This window comes from Anolis carolinensis, unplaced genomic scaffold (genome assembly GCF_035594765.1).
Source record: "Anolis carolinensis isolate JA03-04 unplaced genomic scaffold, rAnoCar3.1.pri scaffold_7, whole genome shotgun sequence".
Lineage (NCBI taxonomy): Eukaryota > Metazoa > Chordata > Lepidosauria > Squamata > Dactyloidae > Anolis > Anolis carolinensis.
This window is the reverse complement of record NW_026943818.1, coordinates 12,926,711-12,950,439: the sequence shown is the minus strand read 5'-3', so window position 1 is coordinate 12,950,439 and position 23,729 is coordinate 12,926,711. Positions and strand designations below refer to the sequence as shown.

Here is a 23,729-nt window from a genome sequence, read left to right as displayed (position 1 = left end):
TAATAATAATAATAATAATAATATTTTTGTATGCCGCCTCCCATCTCCCCAGGTGGGGACTCAGGGTGGCTCACACGGGGAACAAGCCCAATATAGTCACATAAAATCATAAAATACAACAATTTAGACATAACAACACAAATTAAAACAAATTAAACAGGTCATAGTTAAAATTAAACATAGTTAAAATGTTAAACAATCATCCAAGGCATTAAAAATCCAATATAGGATGACATCTGGGCGACAATCAAAACTGATGAAGGGAGTGTCAATCACAAATGGACATACATCAATAGACACAACAGGTATAGGGAAGATAAAACTGAACGGAAATCAAACTAAAAAGTGACCAGGGCAAATGACAATGCGGATATGGACCAGGTTATAACAGACTTAGGAGCCCCGGTGGCAAAGTGTGTTAAAGTGCTGAACTTGCAGACCGAAAGGTCCCAAGTTCAAATCCCGTGAGTGGAGTGAGCACCCGCTGTTAGCTCCAGCTTGTGCAAACCTAGCAGTTCAAAAACATGCAAATGTGAGTAGATCAATAGGTACTACTCCAGCGGGAAGGTAACGGCGCTCCATGCAGTCATACCAGTGGCCACATGACCTTGGAGGTGTCTATGGACAACGCCAGTTCTTTGGCTTAGAAATGGAGATGAGCACCAACCCCCAGAGTTGGTCACGACTGGACTTAACGTCAGGGGAAAACCTTTACCTTAATAATAATATTTTCCCCATGATGATGATAATTCCAAGAGTGAATCGTCTCAGCCCTAATGTTCTTTACTAGGAGCCATTTGTAAGTTGGATGTTTGTAACTTCGAAATAGCATCTATATATATATATATATAGTAGGATTCTGGTTATCAAACATAAACAGGCAGGCCGAATGTTGGATAACCGGAACTGTCGGATAATAGGGAGGCCCTATTATCCCTCCTGGCAAACCGGGTGCTTGGCAAAGGGAATAATAATCATCATCATCATTTTTATATCCTGCTCCCATCTCCCCCAGGGGGACTCACATGAGGAACAAGCCCAATGTCATATATAATAAACAGTCATATAATAAAACCAATATAAACAATAAAATCATATATCCAGAAAGTAGATGACATTTTGGAATTAAAAATGAACAAAGTATAGGAGAAAACATTTACCATATACAGTTAAGTCCAGTCGTCTGGGGCTTGGTGCTCATCTCCATTTCTAAGCCAAAGAGCCGGCATTGTCCATAGACACCTCCAAGGTCAAGTGGCCACTGGCATGACTGCATGCAGCGCCGTTACCTTACCGCCAGAGCAGTACCTATTGATCTACTCACACTCTGGGGGTTGGTGCTCATCTCCATTTCTAAGCCAAAGAGCCGGCGTTGTCCGTAGACACCTCCAAGGTCATGTGGTTGCATGACTGCATGGAGCACCGTTACCTTCCTGCCGGAACAGTACCTATTGATCTACTCTCACTCTGGGGGTTGGTGCTCATCTCCATTTCTAAGCCGAAGAGCCGGCGTTGTCCTTCCCGCCGGAGCGGTACCTATTGATCTACTCGCATTTGCATGCTTTTGAACTAAGTTGGCCGAAGCTGGGGCTAACAGCAGGTGCTCATTCCGCTCCCGGGATTTGAACCTGCAACCTTTCGGTCTGCAAGTTTGGCAGCTCAGTGCTTTAACATACTTTGCCCCCAGGGCTCCTATGCAGTTGAAAGCCACACCCAAAGACCACTTCTCAACATAGTCACCATTCAAAATCTAGGCACTTGTCATAGCGATGAATGAGCTTGGCAACTCCTTCCCCACAAAACCCTGCCGCTTGCGTCCTCTTGCGTCCGCTTGCGTCAACAGAGTGTTTTGGGGACAATGTGCAGCTGCGGGAAGGGGCGCACGGTTTAGAGAAGTCCAGTGCGTGACCGGCACGGTACCACTCATCCTCACTTCCTCTTCCTTCCTTTCTTCTGACAGTCCTCCCGCCTGGATGACCAGCGCTGTGCCCCTCCTCCGGCCGCGTCTCCTCCGCCTCCTTCTCCGCCGGACGAGGACTTCTTCAGCCTCATCCAGAGGGTCCAGGCCAAGCGCATGGACGAGCAGCGGGTGGACCTCCATTCTGCCGCCGAAGAGGAGGAAGAAGAGGGTCTGGACGCGGAGAGACCCTCTCAGAGATAGCATCCAAATGCATCCAGGAAGGCAAAGGATTCAACTTGACCATCAACAAAGGGCCCTTGGGATTTGCACCTCCAAGCTGGACTTCTGTGCCGCCGAAAACGGTCTCATTTTGAACCCGATGGGCAGTTGAAATGTTGACAGAAATAAAAAAAGGATCCCCAGAGATAGATCTATGCAAAGGGAAAGAGAGAGAGAAGGAATTGTCAACGTGGAGGTCAGGGTGCGAGCTGGGTGGGTTTCTTCAGACACCATCTATCATCTTCTCCAACACCCTGATGAATTTGTTGCAATCGTCTGCCACACCAATTCAATGTCAGACTCAATCACATCCGTAGTCTGAAGTCCAAACATTGATTTCAATATCTAGAAACAGATTTACAAAGCATAGCAAAAGCCCATCGCTCTGAGCTGACATTTCTCTTCAGCCTCTTCCTCAGCAAGCACTAGCTCAACTCACTCAAGAGATAAGAAAAACACAATCCTCAGTCCCAAGGAAGTCCCCGACCTCCAAGGCCAGAAATCATGTCTGATAGATCAACAGCAGTCACAACAGGCTGTCAGTCAAAACTAGCCTGCTGTTAACTGTTTCATTACTGAAACACACTCTCTTGCAAAAACAGCAGAAAACACTTGATTTAAATTTCATACACATACAACCATAATCCAACAACAGGAATTGTGTTTTAGACCAGGCGTGGGCAAACTTGGGCCCTCCGGGTGTTTTGGACTTCAACTCCCACAATTCCTAACAGCCGGTAGGCTGTTAGGAATTGTGGGAGTTGTAGTCCAAAACACCCGGAGGGCCCAAGTTTGCCCACGCCTGGTCTAGATCCAACACCCAAAAAGGCAGCTTGGAATCCTGAGAGATAGAAGAAATAAATAAATAGGTAGATAGGTAAAGGAAATATATAAATAGATAGATAGATGAAAACATACATCGATAGAGGAAATAGCTATATAAATCTAATAGCCATGAAAGCCTTCGACAACGCTATATAGATCGATCAATAAAATAGAGGATATAAATGAATTTGTTCTTGGCTTTTGATTGTACAGCTTGATGGCATACAAATGGATTGAAATGCAAAACTGCATCAAACGAAAAGGCGTTGCTGCTCTTACAGATACCTTATTTTTAAAATAAAATTTTTAAAAAATTATTTGAAAGGTCTTAAAGCTGTTTCATTGGATATACCGTATATACTCGAGTATAAGCCGACCCGAATGTAAGCCGAGGCACCTAATTTTACCACAAAAACTGGGAAAACTTATTGACTCGAGTTTAAGACAAGGGTGGGAAATGCAGAAGCTACGGGTCAAATTCAAAAATAAAATAGATATTAATAAAATTGAATTATTTTAGGCATCAGTAGGTTAAATGTTTTTGAATATTTATATAAAACTGTAATTTAAGATAATAATAAGACTTTAATAAGATAAGATTATCCAACTCTGAGTACCTATATACTCGAGTATAAGCCGACCCGAATATAAGCCGAGGCACCTAATTTTACCACAAAAACTGGGAAAACTTACTGACTCGAGTTTAAATTCGACTGACTCAACTCAAATTACTCGAGTTTAAATTCGACTGACTCGACTCAAATTACTCAAGTTTAAATTCGACTGACTCGACTCAAATTACTCAAGTTTAAATTCGACTGGCTCGACTCAAATTCAAAAATAAAAATAGATTTTAATAAAATTGCATTAATTGAGGCATCAGTAGCTTAAATGTTTTTGATTATTTATATAAAACTGTAATTTAAGATAATAAGACTTTAATAAGATAAGACTATCCAACTCTGAATACAGTAGTCTCTCACTTAGCCAACATAAACGGGCCGGCAGAATGTTGGATAAGCAAATATGTTGGATAGTAAGGAGGCATTAAGGAAAAGCCTATTAAACATCAAATTAGGTTATGATTTTACAAATGAAGCACCAAAACATCATGTTAGACAACAAATTTGGCAGAAAAAGTTCAATAGGCAGTAATGCTATGTAGTAATTACTGTATTTATGAATTTAGCACCAAAATATCATGATATATTGAAAACATTGACTACAAAAATGCGTTGGATAATCCAGAATGTTGGATGAGCGAGTGTTGGATAAGTGAGACTCTACTGTACCTATATATTCAAGTATAAGCCGATCCGAATATAAGCCGGCCAGAATCCTCACTCGAGTATAAGCCGAGGGGAGTTTTTTCAGCCCTAATAAAGGGCTGAAAAACGAGGCTTATACTTGAGTATATACAATAAATAGAAATTTAGATAATATAACTGCAAACACATAAGACAGGAAGCTAAAGGAGAGAGAACATGAAAGAAATGTATAGAGATATATAGACAGATATAGATACAGATATTGATAGAAAGATAAAGAGGTACAGTATATAGGTAATATAAACAGAGAAAGACAAATCAATAGAGGGAAAGAGAAAAAAATAGAGACAGAAAGTAATTAAGAAAGAAACGTCTGGGATCTCAAAACAAAGAACCGCTGCCTTCAGCTCCTCTCCGTGAATGTATTATTTCCTCATTTACGATGACGACGATTGTCTCCAAACGCGTGTCTGTTGCAAACACATAGTACGTTTCCCTACATATATATACAGTGTATAAATACAGGTGCCAAATTAATCCCTATGTATAAAATATTGGAGGGTGTTTAATAAACATTTTGTAACTCAAAAGTGTTTGTGGAGTTTTATTTAAAAGTGGAGTGTGAAGACGTTTTTAAAACAAACTGAATGGCCATCTGTCGGGAGGGATCAGATGGTGCCTTCAAGGAATAGGACTGGACGACCATTAGAGGTCCCTTTAGGCTATTAATTATACTGTATTTATATATACACACACACATATATATGAAATATATATAAGTACAATATACAGTAGAGCCTCACTTATCCAACATAAACGGGCCGGCAGAATGTTGGATAAGCGAATATGTTGGATAATGAGGGATTAAGGAAAAGCCTATTAAACATCAAATTAGGTTATGATTTTACAAATTAAGCACCAAAACATCATGTTATACAACAAATTTGACAGAAAAAGTAGTTCAACACGCAGGAATGCTATAATACAATTGTAATACTAATACTAATAATACAATTTAATAATATTACTTATATATTATATTTTACATGTAATATTACTAATAATATTACAATATATTGTTACAGTACAATATAGCAATTTATTACCAGTATTGTACTACGCTAATATAATATTGTATGTAAATTTAATTTGTAAGCCGCTCCGAGTCCCCTTCGGGATGAGAAGTGCGGCATATAAATGTAGCAAATAAATAAATAGTAATCACTGTATTTATGAATTTAGCACCAAAATATCACGATATATTGAAAACATTGACTACAAAAATGGCTTGGATTATCCAGAAGCTTGGATAAGTGAGACTCTACTGTGTGTGTGTGTGTATATATATAAGTACAATATAATGTTATATATTGCATTATACTATATTTATAATATAATGTATTTATATTATAAATGCATATTATATTTATATTATCATCATGATGTTGTTATTATAATAATGAAATAAAAGGAGTTGTTAAATACTACAACCCCTGTGTGACTTTAGGCCCACATTGTACTATATAATATGCAATGTATAAATTCCAGACTCTTTACCTTTCAATTCAATTGCTTTAATGTCCTTTTCCTAATGGCTTCGCTGCCCTTGCAATTGGGTTTTTCTCCGATTGACGGCTGTCTTCCTGGAAAGAAGATGGGATTAATGGGGTCAGGAAAGAGGGTCTTTTACACATAATCCATGTAATAATAATAATAATGATAATAATATTATTGACTAGCAGTTTGGCCCCACATGAACTGTCATGGCTCCAAATAATAACAACGTCAGCTACTGCCCTCTCCTTTTTGCCTCATGTTTGTGTTGTATCAAATAAATAAATTATTATTAATTAACAATAACGTATTACCCAAGTCTTTCCGCAGTTATTAGGGGCCCTTTTCTCCATCGTTTTCAGGATTCTGGGGTCCATTCAAAAGGATCTCCAAGGCGCCTTCGCCGACAACCCGCTTCACCGTTTCCCCTTTGGCCGCAAGGATTTCTTCAATGTTCCTGTATAATAAAAAATAAAAGATATTAAGAATAATATTTATTCTTTCTTCCCGGCTTTCCTCTCTCAATCGAGACCCAAACATTTTTTTTTAATATTTGAAATCCATAAGGTGAAATTTGGTTGAAAAGTAGTAGTATACACAACGCTTACAGCCTGGGAAACTCATAACAATCCATACACAACATTGTTTAAATATTTTTTTCAATTGAATTATTATTATTGTTATAAAATTATTGTCTCATAGACAAATAGCTGAAATACTCATGTATTTTTGCACTGAATTTATATATATATATATATGTATATATCACACAATATTTTAATAATATGCACAGAATTATTATTTCTATTAATTATATATTCATAGATGTCACATAGACAGACTTAAATGTTATTTTAGACAATTTAAAAACAATTAAAAATAGTTCAATACACAGTAATGTTATGTTGTAATTACTGTATTTACGAATTTAGCACCAAAATATCACGATATATTGAAAACATTGACTACAAAAATGGCTTGGATTATCCAGAGGCTTGGATAAGTGAGACTCTACTGTATTTTTGCACTGAATTTTATATCACAATATTTTAATAATATGCACAGAATTATTTCTATTATTTATATATTCATATATGTCTCATAGACAGACTTAAATGTCATTTTAGACACATTTTAAAAACATTTGAGTGAAACAATTTATTATTATTTATGTTCATCTATGTCTCAGACACACAGCTTTAAGGGTCATTTAAAACATTATTTTTAATAATTTAGTGCACTATTATTATATTTCCATATATTTTTTATTTATTTCCAACATTTATATCCTGCCCTTCTCACCCGAAGGGACTCAGGGCGGCGTACACAATTGGCAACAATTCAATGCCTACACATAATTAAAACATAGCAATGAAAATCCAATTATAACAATTAAAACAATATAAAAATATAAAATATATGGTTAAAAATACATTCATCTCATAGACACTTTACTTTAAAGATCTTTTTAAACACAATAATTTTTAATAATTTTTCCACTGTAAAGGTAATTTTAAACATCATTTTAAATAATTTGGTGCACTATTATTATTATATGTCCATCTATCATAGACACATGGCTTTAAAAGTCATCTTAAACATAGTAATTTTAATATTTTTTCCACTGAATTATTATTAATAATCATATGTTCACCTATGTCTCATAGACACATGGCTTTAAAGGTAATTTTAAACATCATTTTAAATAATTTGATGCATTATTGTTATGATGTCCATCTATATCTCATAGACACATGGCTTTAAAAGTCATCTTAAACATAATCCATCTATATCTCATAGACACATGGCTTTAAAAGTAATCTTAAACATAACAATTTTAATATTTTTCCACTGAATTATTATTATTAATATGTTCACCTATGTCTCATAGACACATGGCTTTAAAGGTAATTTTAAACATTTTAAATAATTTTGCGCACTATTATTATATGTCCCTCTATATCTCATAGACAGATGGCTTTAAAAGTCATCTTAAACATAACTTTAATATTTTTCCACTGAATTATTATTATTAATCATATGTTCATATACGTCTCATAGACACATGGCTTTAAAGGTAATTTTAAACATCATTTTAAACAATTTGCTGCACTATTATATGTCCATCTATATCTCACAGACAGATAGCTTTAAAAGTCACCTTAAACATAATAATTTTAATATTTTTTCCACTGAATTATTATTATTAATCATATGTTCATATACGTCTCATAGACACATGGCTTTAAAGGTAATTTTAAACATCATTTTAAATAATTTGGTGCACTAATATTATTATATGTCCATCTACCGTATATACTCGAGTATAAGCCGACCCGAATATAAGCCGAGGCACCTAATTTTACCACAAAAAAAACCTGGGAAAACATTGACTCCAGTATAAGCCGAGGGTGGTAAATTTCAGAAATAAAAATAGATACCAATAAAATTACATTAATTGAGGCATCAGTAGGTTAAATGTTTTTGAATATTTATATCAAGCTCAAATTTAAGATAAGACTGTCCAACTCTGATCCAATCATGATTCTCATCTTCTTCAATGTAAATGCCCTTATGTATCCTTTTAATAATAATAGAATAAATTAATACATGTAATAATAATAATAATAAAAAATACAGGAAAATAATACATGTAAAAATAGAGTAAAATAATAAATGCAATAATAATAATAAGATCAGAGTGAAATAATAAATGTATTATTATTAATAATAAAAATAGAGTAAAATAAATGTAATAGTAGCAACAATAATAGAGAAAAATAATAAATGTAATAATACCAATAATAATAGAGAAAAATAATAAACGTACCATATATTCTTGAGTATAAGCTGACCCAAATATAAGCCAACCAGGACCCTCACCCGAGTATATACAGTATATCTCATACACATATGGCTTTAAAAGGCATCTTAAACATAATAATTTTAATATTTTTCCCACTGTATTATTATTATTATTAATCGTATGTTCATGGACACATGGCTTTAAAGGTAATTTTAAACATCATTTTAAATAATTTGATGCACTATTATTATATGTCCATCTATGTCTCATAGACAGATGAGACTTTAAATACCATTTTAAGCATGGAGGTTCAAGTGGTGTTAAACCGCATTAGTTCCAGAGTGTAGATGCTCACCGTTTGCCCTCCAAATCCGAGAACCAGCCCAAATTGTCGGCAATAACATGGTGGTTTTGGCATCCTGGGCAGGTGACGATGGCCACTCCGTGGTGATAAGCCGCCTTGGAAATGCTCTCCGCTGACCGCGAACCACACACCTAAATAATATTAATAATAATAATAATATTATTAATAATAAGCATATTAAGATCATCGCCATTCACAGCAATGGAAAGAGATGCTACTGGGGTGCAAAGGGCTCAGTCATCCTCGCAACAAGTTTGTGTTGTTTTCTATTTGGATGCATCCCCACTGTAGAATTAATGCAGTTTGACACATGATGATTATATCTACACTGTCAATTACTATTATTATTATATTATTTTATCATATAAATAATATTATTGTAGATTATTATTGTAGAGCGTTATCAGTGTTATTATTAATCTTAGATGCACCCCCAAGTGTAATAAAATTCAAATAAATTAGTATTTCACCACAGTACAAATTATTAATATAAATTCATTGTAAAATATTATTACTGTATATCTATGTTGTAAAATACTGTTATACCTACATTGTAGAATATTATATCAACATTGTGAAAAGTGAAATATTATTATATCTACACTGTGGAATATTATAATAACCATTATATATTGATTGTAAAATATGATTATCTAGTACAATATTGTATCTACACTACAGAATATATTGACACTGTAAATTGATTATTATTATTATTATTATTGTATTGTTTTATCAACATTGTAGCATATTATTATATCATAAAAGCCCTTGATGGTGCAGCGGATTAAACTCCTGAGTTGTTGAGCTTGTTGACCGAAAGGTCAGTGGTTCGAATCCAGGGAGCAGGGTGAGCTCCCACTGTTAGCCCCAGCTTCTGCCAACCTAGCAGTTCCAAAACATGCAAATGTGAGTAGATCAATAGGTACCACTCCAGTGGGAAGTTAACGGCGCTCCATGCAGTCATGCTGGCCACATGACCTTGGAGGTGTCTATGGATAACGCCGGCTCTTTGGTTTAGAAATTGAGATGAGCAACAACCCCTAGTTGGACACAACTAGACTTAATGTCAAGGGGAAACTTTTACCTTCCTAACATAGAACATTACTATATTTGAATATCTACATTTTAAAATATTATATCAACACCTTAGATTATTATAGAATATTACAAATATTATATCAACACCTTAGAACTTTATTTTAACTACACCATAGAATATTATTTTTATATCTACACTGTTGAATATTATTATATCTAAATTGTAGACTATTATATCAACATTGTAGATTATTATATCTAAATTATAAAATATTACTATTGTTATATCCACAAGGCAACATATTATTTTATCTATTGTAGAATATTACTATTAATGTAGCTACACTGTTGTTATCATTGTTATTAATCTTAGACGCACCCCCGAGTGGAATAAAATTAAATTAATACATTTAAATTTAAATAAATTAACATTTTGCCACAGTACAAGATTATTATTATAAATTCATTGTAGAATATTATATCTATGTTGTAAAATATTATTATACCTCCATTGTAGAATATTTTACCAACATTGCAAAATACTATACACTGTAGAATATAATAATTGTTATATATTGTTTGTTAAGTATTATCCAGTACAATATTGTATATACACTGCAGAATATTATAGACACTGTAAATTATTATATCTATACTATTATTATAATATATTGATTGTAAAATATTATATGAATATCTAGTACAATATTGTATCTACGCTGCAGAATAGACACTGTAAATTATTATATCTACATTATAGACTATTATTATTATATACTGATTGTTTATGAATATCTAGTACAATATTGTATCTACACTGCAGAATATTATTATATCAACATTGTAAAATACTATATATTTTTCTAGTACTGTAGAATACAATTAATATTATGTTGTCACTTCAAAATATCCCTTGAGATAAGATTCAAGTAAATTAATAGTAACATAATTAAATAACGAAATATATTAAATATTGTAATTTAAAATTCTATTAAAGATTAGTGAAATATATTATCATAAAATATTAAATATTATATTAACTAGTATATACTAAATATTATATTAAATAAAATAATTTTAAATATATTTGATAATAACATATTACATAAATAAAATATTAATAACCGATATATATATTAAATATGGTAATTAAAATTATATTAAATATTATAGTGAAATATACAGGGGATCAGAAAATATTACATATTATATTAACTATTATATACTAAATATATTTAATTTTTTAAATATATTCGATAATAAAATATTACATAAATAAAATAATATTAGTAAGGTATAATAATATAAAATTAAATATATTATATTAAATATTATAGTGAAATATATTGGGTATCATAAAATATTAAATATTAACTGTTATTTACTAAATATATTAAATAAAATAATTTTAAATATATTCGCTAATAAAATATTACATAAATAAAATATTAGTAACAGATATAATAAAATAATATAATATTAAATATGGCAATTTAAAATTGTATTAATTATTATAGTAAAATATACTGAGTATTCTAAAATATTAAATATTATATTAACTATTATATACTAAATATATTAAATAAAATAATTTTAAATATATTCGCTAATAAAATATTACAAAAATAATATATTACATAATAATACAAATTGCTATTATTACTATTTGAGTAATATTATTATAATTATAATAAGAATAAGAATAAATACAAATTATTATTACTATTTGAGTAATATAATTATAATTATAATATTATAATAATACTACTATTGGAGTAATATTTGGTAAACGCCGCCCAATGGCTCTGCCTCCACAGAGACGCTAGGCCCCGTTTCGCGCATCCCAACGTACACGTACTTTACACGTGTAGACCAGCGTGTAGCGTGTCGCATCAATCCGAAGGGTCTTCCCGGCTTCTTGCCCGCTAAAGCTTCTCCTTCCCCGGAGGCTCAGCAAGGCGGATGGCGAAGGATGGCTCCGGATTCGGTTCGCCGTTAAAACGGAGCGCCTCAGAAGAAAACACCAGGCCGCTACAGCCGCCATTTTGACGAAGGCCCCAAAATGGGAGGAGCCTCTATCTTGCTTATGAGGAGGAGGCGGGACGAATCGAGACGCGGCCCAATAAGATAGCGCGCCACAGAAAAACAACCAATGGGCCTCCGTCTTGAGTGTGGGCGCCTGAAGACGCAACCGTCATCTTGATTATAGGCAGGAGGCGGGGCAAGCCTAGAGGCTGCCCAATAAAGATAGCGCCTCAAATGCCATCTCTCGAAAGACAAATCTATTATATGGGAGGCGGGACAAGTCTTAGGGATTGTCCAATAGGTGATGGCCTGCCTCAGAAAAGCAACCAATGGGCCTCCGTCTTGAGTGTGGGCGTCTGAAGAAGCAACCGCCATCTTGATTATAGGCAGGAGGCGGGGCAAACCTGGAGGCTGCCCAATAAAGATAGCGCCCCAAATGCCATCTCTCTGGGAGGCGGGACAAGCCTTAGAGACAGTCCAATAGGTGATGGCCTGCCTCAGAAAAGCAACCAATGGGCCTCCGTCTTGAGTGTGGGCGTCTGAAGAAGCAACCGCCATCTTGATTATAGGCAGGAGGCGGGGCAAACCTGGAGGCTGCCCAATAAAGATAGCGCCCCAAATGCCATCTCTCTGGGAGGCGGGACAAGCCTTAGAGACTGTCCAATAGGTGATGGCCTGCCTCAGAAAAGCAACCAATGGGCCTCCGTCTTGAGTGTGGGCGTCTGAAGACGCAACCGCCATCTTGATTGTAGGCAGGAGGCGGGGCAAGCTTCGAAGCTGCCCAATAAAGATAGCGCCTCAAATGCCATCTCTCGAAAGAAGAAGCCATTATAAGGGAGGCGGGACAAGTCTTAGAGACTGACCAATAGGGGATGGCGTGCCTCAGAATCAACCAATGGTCCGCTGCGGCCGCCATTTTTAAATACCGAGCAGATGGGAAACAACTAAAGCAGCCGCGGCCATTTTAAGTGCGGGCAGGAAAAAGTAGAACCTATAAGACACCCCGGCCGCCGCCATGTTAACTATGGGCAAACACACACAGTAAGAGACTAAGACAACTAGAAGAGTTATTAAATGAGTAATTAATAATTACAAAGACGATTGACTTGTTCCCATGAGAACATGGAATAGACAACATACAAAGTATATATATATATTTATCCCGATCTGCAGAACTCCAAAACATTCTGGCTGGCCATCTGTCGGGAGGGATCGAATTGTGTCCTTAGAGGTCAGGAGCCGGAGGAGTTCTCCCAGTCCACCTCATGATAGCGGGCCTTATGGACGCGGCGCAGGGCTCTCTTCCTGCCAAACAAAACATAGACAAATATATTTACAAATATATCATATTGTTGTTGTTGTCATGCATATTATTATTTTACATAAATAAACAAAGGATTCCCCCCAGGCAGGAAGCAGCCAAGGCATTCATTCATGCATATTATTTTACATCACATAAATGGGTGTAAATATAATAATAATTATAATATTAGTAATAATAATAATAATAATAATAATAATAATAATAATAATAATAATAGTCACGTAAGACTTTGCCTTATGGAATCACATAAATGGGTGTAAATATAATAATTTATAATCATAATTATAATAATAATAGTAATGTAAGATTGCCTTATGGCATCACATAAATGGGTGTAAATATAATAATAATTTATGATAATCATCATCATCATCATCATGTAAGACTTTGCGTTATGGCATCACATAAATGGGTGCAAAAATAATAATAATTTATGATAATCATCATCATCATCATCATGTAAGACTTTGCGTTATGGCATCACATAAATGGGTGCAAAAATAATAATAATTTATGATAATCATCATCATCATCATCATGTAAGACTTTGCGTTATGGCATCACATAAATGGGTGCAAATATAATAATAATGTTTAATAATAATAATAATAATATAAATCTTTGCCTTATGGCATCACATAAATAGGTGTAAATATAATAATAATTTATAATAATAATAATAATAATAATAATAGTCATATAAGACTTTGCCTTATGGCATCACATAAATGGGTGTAAATATAATAATAATTTATAATAATAATAATAGTCATGTAAGACTTTGCCTTATGGCATCACATAAATGGGTGTAAATATAATAATAATTTATAATAATAATAATAATAATAATAATAATAGTCATGTAAGAGTTCGCCTTATGGCATTATATAAATATATATGCAAATAATAATAATAATAATTTATACCGTCTGTATTGCTCAAAGGTGTCCTTAATTCGCCGGCGGCCTTTCTCCATTAATTCCCCATTGAGCGTCTCACTTTCCTGGAAAATATAATACCAATTAAAAAAGCCATATAAATAGTAAAATATTTACTTTGTCTGGGCATTGATAGTGATTAAATAATTAATTAAATTATTTAAATCAATTAATCATTTAAATGATTTGTTTCAGAAGCTGCCTAAGGGAGAAAGGCAAGCTTCGAATAAATGCAACAATTATATATATGAGCAGGGAAAGCTATATTTTAATGTGTTTATTATGTTTATAATTTGGTTGGTTTGCTATATTATTTGTATTGAGGATCAGGAAAGTAAATACCTGCGACGTATTTTCCAATGCATTGAACTGTTGGCCTTTAAAAAGGAAGAGGGAGAAAAAGAGAGATAATTTTTTAAAAATTAGAAATTAATATCTTCTATTATTAAAAAAAACTAAGGAAAAACCAGATAATATTGCATTATTATTATTATTAAAGTACCAATGCAAGATATCACTGGGAGTGTTCGATTAAGACTCTGGAAGTCATAATAATAAGAATAAAAACAACAGCAACAATAGTCCGTGAATAATAATAATAATAATAATGATAAATGACTTCTTCTAATAACCCGGGCAACACCGGGTACCCAAACTAGTAGTAGTAGCGATAATAATAATAATAATAATATGATTCTATGAACAATAATAATATATGATTGATAATTATAACAAGGCTTTGAGTGTTGGATTGAGACTCCTAATAACAACAACGATCTATGAATAATGAAATTCATATACTTATTATTATTCTCCCATGGTTTGAGACCCGAGGAATAATAATAATTATCATTAGTATTTAGTGAATAATAATAATATATGAATTATTATTATTATTACTATTCCAGGGTTTGAGAGTTGGATTGAGACTCTGAGAGTCATAGTAATAATAATAATAATAATAATAATAATAATAATAATAATAATAAATAGTTTACTGTTTTCGGGGCCTTTTGGGTCTTCATCCATCTTTAGAGAAAATACGGCCGCTTTTTGCGGTGGGAGATCTATGGCGTCTCCTTTGCTCACTTCCTGTTTAGGAAAACAAAAGGCTTATTTCGTCTATAAAATCTGGAATATTTATAACAATATATAGGCCCGTTGTGTATAACAGGGAAAGATACTACTTAGAAATACATTGGTGGCAAATATATCACTTGATGTCATGTTATCTGTTCTAATCATTTAAAATTAATATATAATATACAGTATTAATTGTTTAAAATTAATATATAAAATATATTAATTATGAATGAGTACATAACCACTATTACATAATATATAAAATTAATATATAAAATATATACGAATAGTTTAAAATTACTATATAAAATGTATTAATTATGAATGAGTACATAACCACTATTATGTAATATATAAAATTAATATACAATATATAAATCATTTAAAATTAATATATAAATATATATTAATTATGAATGCGTACATAACTACTATTACGTAATATATAAAATTAATATATAAAATATATACTTGGTTTAAAATTAGTATATAAAATATATTAATTATGAATGAGTACATAACCACTATTACGTGATATATAAAATTAATATATACAATATATACTAATCATTTAAGATGAATATATAAAATATATTAATTACGAATGAGTACATAACCACTATTACATAATATATAAAATTAATATATAAAATATATACTAATCATTTACAATTAATATATAAAATATATTAATTATGAATGAGCACATAACCACTATTACATAATATATAAAATTAATATATAAAATATATACTAATCATTTACAATATATAAAATATAGTAATTATGAATGAGTACATAACCACTATTACATAATATATAAAATACAGTAGAGTCTCACTTATCCAAGCATCACTTATCCAAGCTTCTGGATAATCCAAGCCATTTTTGTAGTCAATGTTTTCAATATATCGTGATATTTTGGTGCTAAATTTGTAAATACAGTAATTACAACATAACATTACTGCGTATTGAACTACTTTTTCTGTCAAATTTGTTGTATAACATGATGTTTTGGATCTTAATTTGTAAAATCATAACCTAATTTGACGTTTAATAGGCTTTTCCTTAATTTCTCCTTATTATCCAAGTTATTCGCTTATCCAAGCTTCTGCCAGCCTGTTTAGCTTGGATAAGTGAGACTCTACTGTATATACAAATCATTAAAAATTAATATATAAATATATATTAATTATGAATGAGTACATAACCACGACAAATATTTATTTTAAATATTTTATATGTACCGCATTCGTTTTAAATAAATACTAATCATTTAAATTTAATGTATAATGAATGAGTACATAACCACTAATATTTATTTTAAATGTTTTTATATGTACTAGCTGTGCCCAGCCACGCGTTGCTGTGGTGTTTTCTGGTGGTGTTGGTGAGAAATTGTTGTGGTAGTGGTGGTATTGAATGTCTGTTATATGGTTGTCTTTATGTTTAGTATGCACACTGAAGTGGATTATATGGCAGTGTGGACTCAAGATAATCCAGTTCAAAGCAAATAATATAAGATTCTAAATGGGTTATATAGCTGTGTGGAAGGTCCTTGAGTCTACACTGCCATATAATCCAGTTAAAATCTGATAATCTGTGGAAGAGGCCTAAGTGAGGCCTAATTGTGCCTGTCCCCTGGGCTGAGTAGGTTGCTAGGAGACCAAGTGGGCGGAGCTTAGCCTTCAAACTGGCAGCAATTGGATAAAAACTATTATTCCTCTCCTTGTAATTAGGACTTTATTTTTCTTTTCTTTTTGTTGTATCAACCTAGAGCCGTGAATGATGGGTTGTGTTGTCAAATTTCGAGGTTGGGGGGCCTGTAGTTCTGTTGTTTTGTCCGCTGCCCTGATGCCATCACTCTTTTATATATAGACTAGCTGTGCCCGGCCACGCGTTGCTGTGGCGAAGTATGGTGGTATGGGAAATAAAGTATTGAGGAATTGGTGGTAGTTAAGGTAAAGGGTCCCCTGGGCTGAGTGGGTTGCTAGGAGACCAAGTGAGCGGAGCTTAGCCTTCTAACTGGCAGCAATTGGATAAAAACAATTATTATGGGCTGAGTGGGTTGCTAGGAGACCAAGTGAGCGGAGCTTAGCCTTCTAACTGGCAGCAATTGGATAAAAACAATTATTCCTCTCCCTCTAATTAGGACTTTATTTTTCTTTTCTTTTTGTTGTATCAACCTAGAGGCGTGGATGAGGGGTTGTGATGTCAATTTTTGAGGTTGTGGGGTGTTTACTTTTGTTGTTTTGTCCGCTGCCGTGATGCCATCACTCTTTTATATATATAGATAGATTATGGTAATTTTAAATATATTTGCTTACGTCTGGGGAGCTTTGGGATGACGTTTCCTCAAAGTCCGACGTCTGCAAATGCAAAAGGCAAGCAATTAGAAGGTGCCATAAATAAAATGAAAGTGAATTTTTAAAAAAGGGGGTTCCTTCAAATGGATCTTTTTGGGTGACAGTCTCCCAGGGCAGCCCCAGAGACAGTTCAAGGTAGCAGTCAATCCACTGAAATGTACCAGAGCCAAAGGGTCAAGCGGTGATGGTTCCTTCCCGGTTCTGAGGCTGCGCAGGTGCCTTTCCTTCTGGAAGAGCTGGAGCTGGAGGTCGTTAACCTTCTCCCCGAGGTCACGGATCTGCTTCCTGTAGGCATCCTTCTCCCGCAAGCTCTTGGAATACTGGCGCTGGAGGACTTCCTGGATCGCCAGGCCCTGTATTATTATTATTATTGTTGTTATTATTATTATTGCCCTGCTTTATCTCTCTTGCAAGAGACTCATCATTATCATCACTAGTATTAATTTCCCACACTTTGACCTCCACATGAACTCCCATGGCAACATAATAATAATAATAATAATAATAATCTTTATTACCTGCAGTTTGACCCCACATGTACTACCATTATAACAATGAGGATAATAATAATACAACTATATTACCCGCAGTTTGATCTCACATGAACTGCCATGGCTATATTATTATTATTATTATTATTATTATTATTATTATTATTATTATTATTATTATTATTATGATATTTATATCTGCTGCAGGAGACTCATCATTATCATCACTAGTATTAATTTCCCACAGTTTGACCTACACATGAACTCCCATGGCAACATTATGATGATGATGATGATGATAATAATAATAATAATAATAATAAAAAACTTTATTACCTGAAGTTTGACTCCACATGTACTGCAATGGCAACATTATGATAATAATAATAATAATAATAATAATAATAATAATAATAATAATAATAATAATAATCCTTATTACCTGCAGTTTGACTCCACATGTACTGCCATGGCAACATTATGATAATAGTAATAATAATAATAATAATAATAATAATAATCTTTATTACCTGCAGTTTGACTCCACATGTACTACCATGGCAACATTATGATAATAGTAATAATAATAATAATAAGCTTTATTACCTGCAGTTTGACTCCACATGTACTACCATGGCAACATTATGATAATAGTAATAATAATAATAATAATAATAATAATAAGCTGTATTACCTGCAGTTTGACTCCACATGTACTGCCATGGCAACATTATGATAATAGTAGTAATAATAATAATAATAATAATAATAATCTTTATTACCTGCAGTTTGACCCCACATGTACTACCATGGCAACATTATGATAATAGTAGTAGTAATAATAATAATAATAATAATGTTTATTACCTGCAGTTTGACTCCACATGTACTGCCATGGCAACATTATGATAATAGTAGTAATAAAATAATAATAATAATAATAATCTTTATTACCTACAGTTTGACCCCACATGTACTACCATGGCAACATTATGATAAAAGTAATAATAATAATAATAATAACAATAATAATAAGCTTTATTACCTGCAGTTTGACCCCACATGTACTACCATGGCAACATTATGATAATAGTAATAATAATAATAATAACAATAATAATAATGATCTTTATTACCTGCAGTTTGACCCCACATGTACTGCCATGACTTCATATCTTATTCTTATATTTATTTATATCCAGCTTTATCTCTCCTGCAGAAGACTTCTTAAGGAGACTCATCATTATCATTACTATTATTAATTACTCAGTTTGAATTCTCACGGCTCTATTATGAACCCAGAAGCCTCACCTGGTCCCTCTCTCCGGCCACTTCCTCCATCTGGTGCAGAACGGTCCGGATGCGGTCCTGGTAGATCCGGTTGTCGTTCCGGAGGGAGGCGCAGCGCAGCTCCAAGAGCTCCTTCTCCTCCGAGAGCTGCCAAATACGATTATTATTATTATTATTATTATTATTATTATTATTATTATATTATTATTATTGATACAAGGACAGAGTATGACACAGCAAACAAGATCTATATGCTGGATTTCATATTATTATTATTATTTTATTATGACACAGCAAACAAGATGTATATGCTGGATTTCATATTATTATTATTATTATTATATTATGACACAGCAAACAAGATGTATATGCTGGATTTCATATTATTATTATTATTATTATTTTATTATGACACAGCAAACAAGATGTATATGCTGGATTTCATATTATTATTATTATTATTTTATTATGACACAGCAAACAAGATGTATATGCTGGATTTCATATTATTATTATTATTATTATTATTATTTTATTATGACACAGCAAACAAGATGTATATGCTGGATTTCATATTATTATTATTATTATTTTATTATGACACAGCAAACAAGATGTATATGCTGGATTTCATATTATTATTATTATTATTATTATTATTATTATTATTATTATTTTATTATGACACAGCAAACAAGATCTATATGCTGGATTTCATATTATTATTATTATTATTATTTTATTATGACAGCAAACAAGATGTATATGCTGGATTTCATATTATTATTATTATTATTATTTTATATTATTATTATTATTATTTTATTATGACACAGCAAACAAGATCTATATGCTGGATTTCATATTATTATTATTATTTTATTATGACACAGCAAACAAGATCTATATGCTGGATTTCATATTATTATTATTATTTTATTATGACACAGCAAACAAGATCTATATGCTGGATTTCATATTATTATTATTATTATTATTTTATTATGACACAGCAAACAAGATGTATATGCTGGATTTCATATTATTATTATTATTTTATTATGACACAGCAAACATGCTGGATTTCATTTCACAAAATCACAAGTCTACACTTCCCAAACATTTAGGACTGTGTGTGTGTGAATGACAAAATCCTAGAGTTAAAAGGGGGCCCCCAAAGGCCATCTAGTCCAGCCTCCATCTGCCATAAAGGAGGGCACCATCTGATCCCACCCGACAGATGGTCATGCAGCCATAAATATAATCGATATGTTTTATGTGATACACAGTAGTCTCTCACTTATCCAAGACTCGTTTATCCAACGTTCTGGATTATCCAACGCATTTTTGTAGTCAATGTTTTCAATACATTGTGATATTTTGGTGCTAAATTTGTAAATATAGTAATTACTCCATAGCATTACTGAGTATTGAACTACTTTTTCTGTCAAATTTGTTGTATAACATGATGTTTTGGGGCATAATTTGTAAAATCATAACCTAATTTGTTGTTTAATAGGTTTCTCCTTAATCCCTCCTTATTATCCAAGATATTCACTTATCCAACGTTCTGCCGGCCCGTTTATGTTGGATAAGTGAGACTCTACTGTATATATATATATATATATAAAATGTGATATATATATATATATATATACACACACACACACACACACACACACACACACATATATATATATATATATGATAGGTATGTCCCAGGATCCTAGAGTTGGAAGGAGACCCCAAAGGTCATCTAGTCCATTTAGTCCTGCCATTTAGTCCTATCATAAAGGAGAAAACCATCTGATCTCTCCTGACAGGTGGCCATGCAGCCATAGATATAATTGATATGATATATATGATAGGTATGTCCCAGGATCCTAGAGTTGGAAGGAGACCCCAAAGGTCATCTAGTCCATTTAGTCCTACCATTTAGTCCTATCATAAAGGAGAAAACCATCTGATCTCTCCTGACAGGTGGCCATGCAGCCATAGATATAATTGATATGATATATATGATAGGTATATCCCAGGATCCTAGAGTTGGAAGGAGACCCCAAAGGTCATCTAGTCCAACCTAGCATAAAGGAGGACACAATCTAACCTCTCCTGACAGATGGCCTTCCAGTAGCACTGTTTTCAAGCCAGGTCCCCTATGCTACATCCCCCCTCCGTCCACGGGCCGGGAAATACCTGGGAGGGGCTCTGGGGCCCCTCTTTCTCCGGGGGTCCCTGGGTGCTGGGCCTCTGCTCCAGGGTCTGCCGGAGCTTCAGGGTCTGCCTCCGCTCCAGCTGGCAGTCCTCCTCGGCCTTCCTCAGGCTGTGCTTCAGGCTCTCGATCTGCAGAACATCGGAACAACATCAGAAGGAGGGAAGGATGGATCAGGTTAAGAAAGTCACAGAGAATTTGTGAGAAACAACCGATGTCAAAGGTATGATGACTTCATGGCTTCGTGGGGTCTTTAAATTAAGGGATTGTTTACTTGAGGGCCAGATCAAGCAATTTATTTATTTAGTACATTTATATCCCTCCCTTCTCACCCCGAAGGGGACTCAGAGCGGCTTGGAGTGAGGTTGAATGGGCCTTAAGAAGCATTGCCAATAACAAGGCAGCAGAAGACGACGGGATCCCAGCTGAACGGTGTGGAAGAGGCCTAAGTGAGGCCTAACACTGTCTGTCGCCATTGTGGCTGAGTGGGTTTCTAGGAGATGATGTGGGCGGGGCCTAAAGGGGCAAGGCCTACCCTTCTGACTGGCAGCCAGGGGGAGAACGGCTCTTCCTCGTCCTCTGTAATTTGGACTTTATTTTTCTAGGTTTTTTTGTTTGAAAGACATAGATTAGATGACTATGTCTTTTGTGGCCAAATTTGGTGTGATTGGGTCCAGTGGTTTTGTTGTTTACTCCATAGTAAAACGTCACATTACATTTTTATATATATAGACTAGCTGTGCCCGGCCACGCGTTGCTGTGGCGAAGTATGAGGCCCCTTCTACACAGCTGTATAAAATGCACACTGAAGTGGATTATATGGCAGTGTGGAGTCCAAATAATCCAGTTCAAAGCAGATAATATAAGATTATAAATGGGTTCTATAGCTGTGTGGAAGGGCCTTGAGTCTACACTGCCATATAATCCAGTTCAAATCAGATAATCTGTATTTTATAGGCAGTGTGGAAGAGGCCAAAGTGAGGCCTAACTCTGCCTGTGCCCTGGGCTGAGTGGGTTGCTAGGAGACCAAGTGGGCGGAGCTTAGCCTTTGGATGAAAACAATTATTCCTCTCCCTCTAATTAGGACTTTATTTTTCGTTTCTTTCTGTTGTATGAACGTAGAGGCATGGATGAGGGGTTGTGCTGCCAATTTTAGTGTTTCTGGGATATCTATAGATAGATGAAGAGAGCGAGAGGCCCACCTGGAGGCGCAGTTCGTGGTTCTGCCGGAGTGCGGCGCCCTTCTCCTGGCTCTGGCGGGCGCAGCGCAGGGCCAGGGCGCCCACCTGGTCCTCCTCCCGCCGGCGCCGCTCCTGCAGGGCCTCCTCCGCCGCCTGCAGCCGCTCCGCCAGCTCCTGGCCCCTCGTGCGCTCCGCCCGCAGCAAGGCCTGCAGCTTGCACACCTCTCCCATCAGCAGCTCCCCCAGCCGGGACTCCCCTGCCGCATCTGCACCCGGAGAAGAAGGGGGAAATATTATTATTGTTATTATTATTATTATTATATATTATTTCACCCTGGTGGTGAAGTGTGTTAAAGCGCTGAGCTGCTAAACTTGCAGACCAAAAGGTCCCAGGTTCAAATCCCGGGAGCGGAGTGAGAGCCCGCTGTTAGCGCCAGCTCCTGCCAACCTAGCAGTTCGAAAACATGCTAATGTGAGTAGATCAATAGGTACCGCTCCGGCGGGAAGGTCACGGCACTCCATGCAGTCATGCCAGTGGCCACATGACCTTGGAGGTGTCTACAGAAATGGAGAGAGGGAATGAGAGCGAGGAAAAGTGAGGCAGCCTGGTGCAGTGTTTTGAACCTGGGAGTGTGGCTCTGGCCTGCCAGTCAAAAACCAAGCCACAAACCAGTGCCATAAACCAGTGCCATAACCCCCTTCCTTGGCTGGCAGTCCCATTGGGGTACCTAGGATCATGGAGAAGACCCTGGTGGGCTCCTTCCCGGTGACCCTGGTGTAGA

At 34.6% G+C, this 23,729-nt stretch overlaps 3 protein-coding genes across 4 annotated transcripts in view; 1 reads left to right on the top strand and 2 right to left on the bottom strand.

The window, feature by feature from the left end:
• Positions 1–4,862, top strand: part of gpsm1 (G protein signaling modulator 1) — a 53,205-nt gene extending 48,343 nt beyond the window's left edge. The window contains exon 14 of the mRNA XM_062960557.1: positions 1,961–4,862. Within this exon, the coding sequence (XP_062816627.1) occupies positions 1,961–2,161 (201 nt within the window). The 3' untranslated portion in view covers positions 2,162–4,862. The remainder of the gene's footprint in view (positions 1–1,960) is intronic.
• On the bottom strand, positions 2,194–12,257 carry dnlz (DNL-type zinc finger). Of its 2 annotated transcripts, none has more exons than XM_062960560.1 (5): positions 11,896–12,257; positions 8,988–9,127; positions 6,141–6,283; positions 5,830–5,911; positions 2,194–2,331 (listed from the first exon to the last, which is right to left on the bottom strand). In XM_062960560.1, exons 1-3 carry the CDS (start codon positions 12,079–12,081, stop codon positions 6,160–6,162), a joined length of 450 nt encoding a protein of 149 aa, XP_062816630.1. In that variant the 5' UTR covers positions 12,082–12,257; the 3' UTR covers positions 2,194–2,331; positions 5,830–5,911; positions 6,141–6,159. The 2 variants fall into 2 exon arrangements, with proteins under 2 accessions (XP_062816630.1, XP_062816629.1); XM_062960559.1 differs by having other exon boundaries at positions 5,830–5,915; positions 11,896–12,254.
• Positions 12,258–13,125: 868 nt separating this feature from the next.
• card9 (caspase recruitment domain family member 9) lies at positions 13,126–23,667 on the bottom strand. Its single transcript, XM_062960558.1, has 9 exons — positions 22,969–23,667; positions 21,751–21,897; positions 19,576–19,701; positions 17,935–18,126; positions 17,735–17,776; positions 15,323–15,416; positions 14,667–14,701; positions 14,313–14,389; positions 13,126–13,367 (listed from the first exon to the last, which is right to left on the bottom strand). Exons 1-9 carry the CDS (start codon positions 23,176–23,178, stop codon positions 13,295–13,297), a joined length of 996 nt encoding a protein of 331 aa, XP_062816628.1. The 5' UTR covers positions 23,179–23,667; the 3' UTR covers positions 13,126–13,294.
• Between the last annotated feature and the right edge of the window lie 62 nt (positions 23,668–23,729).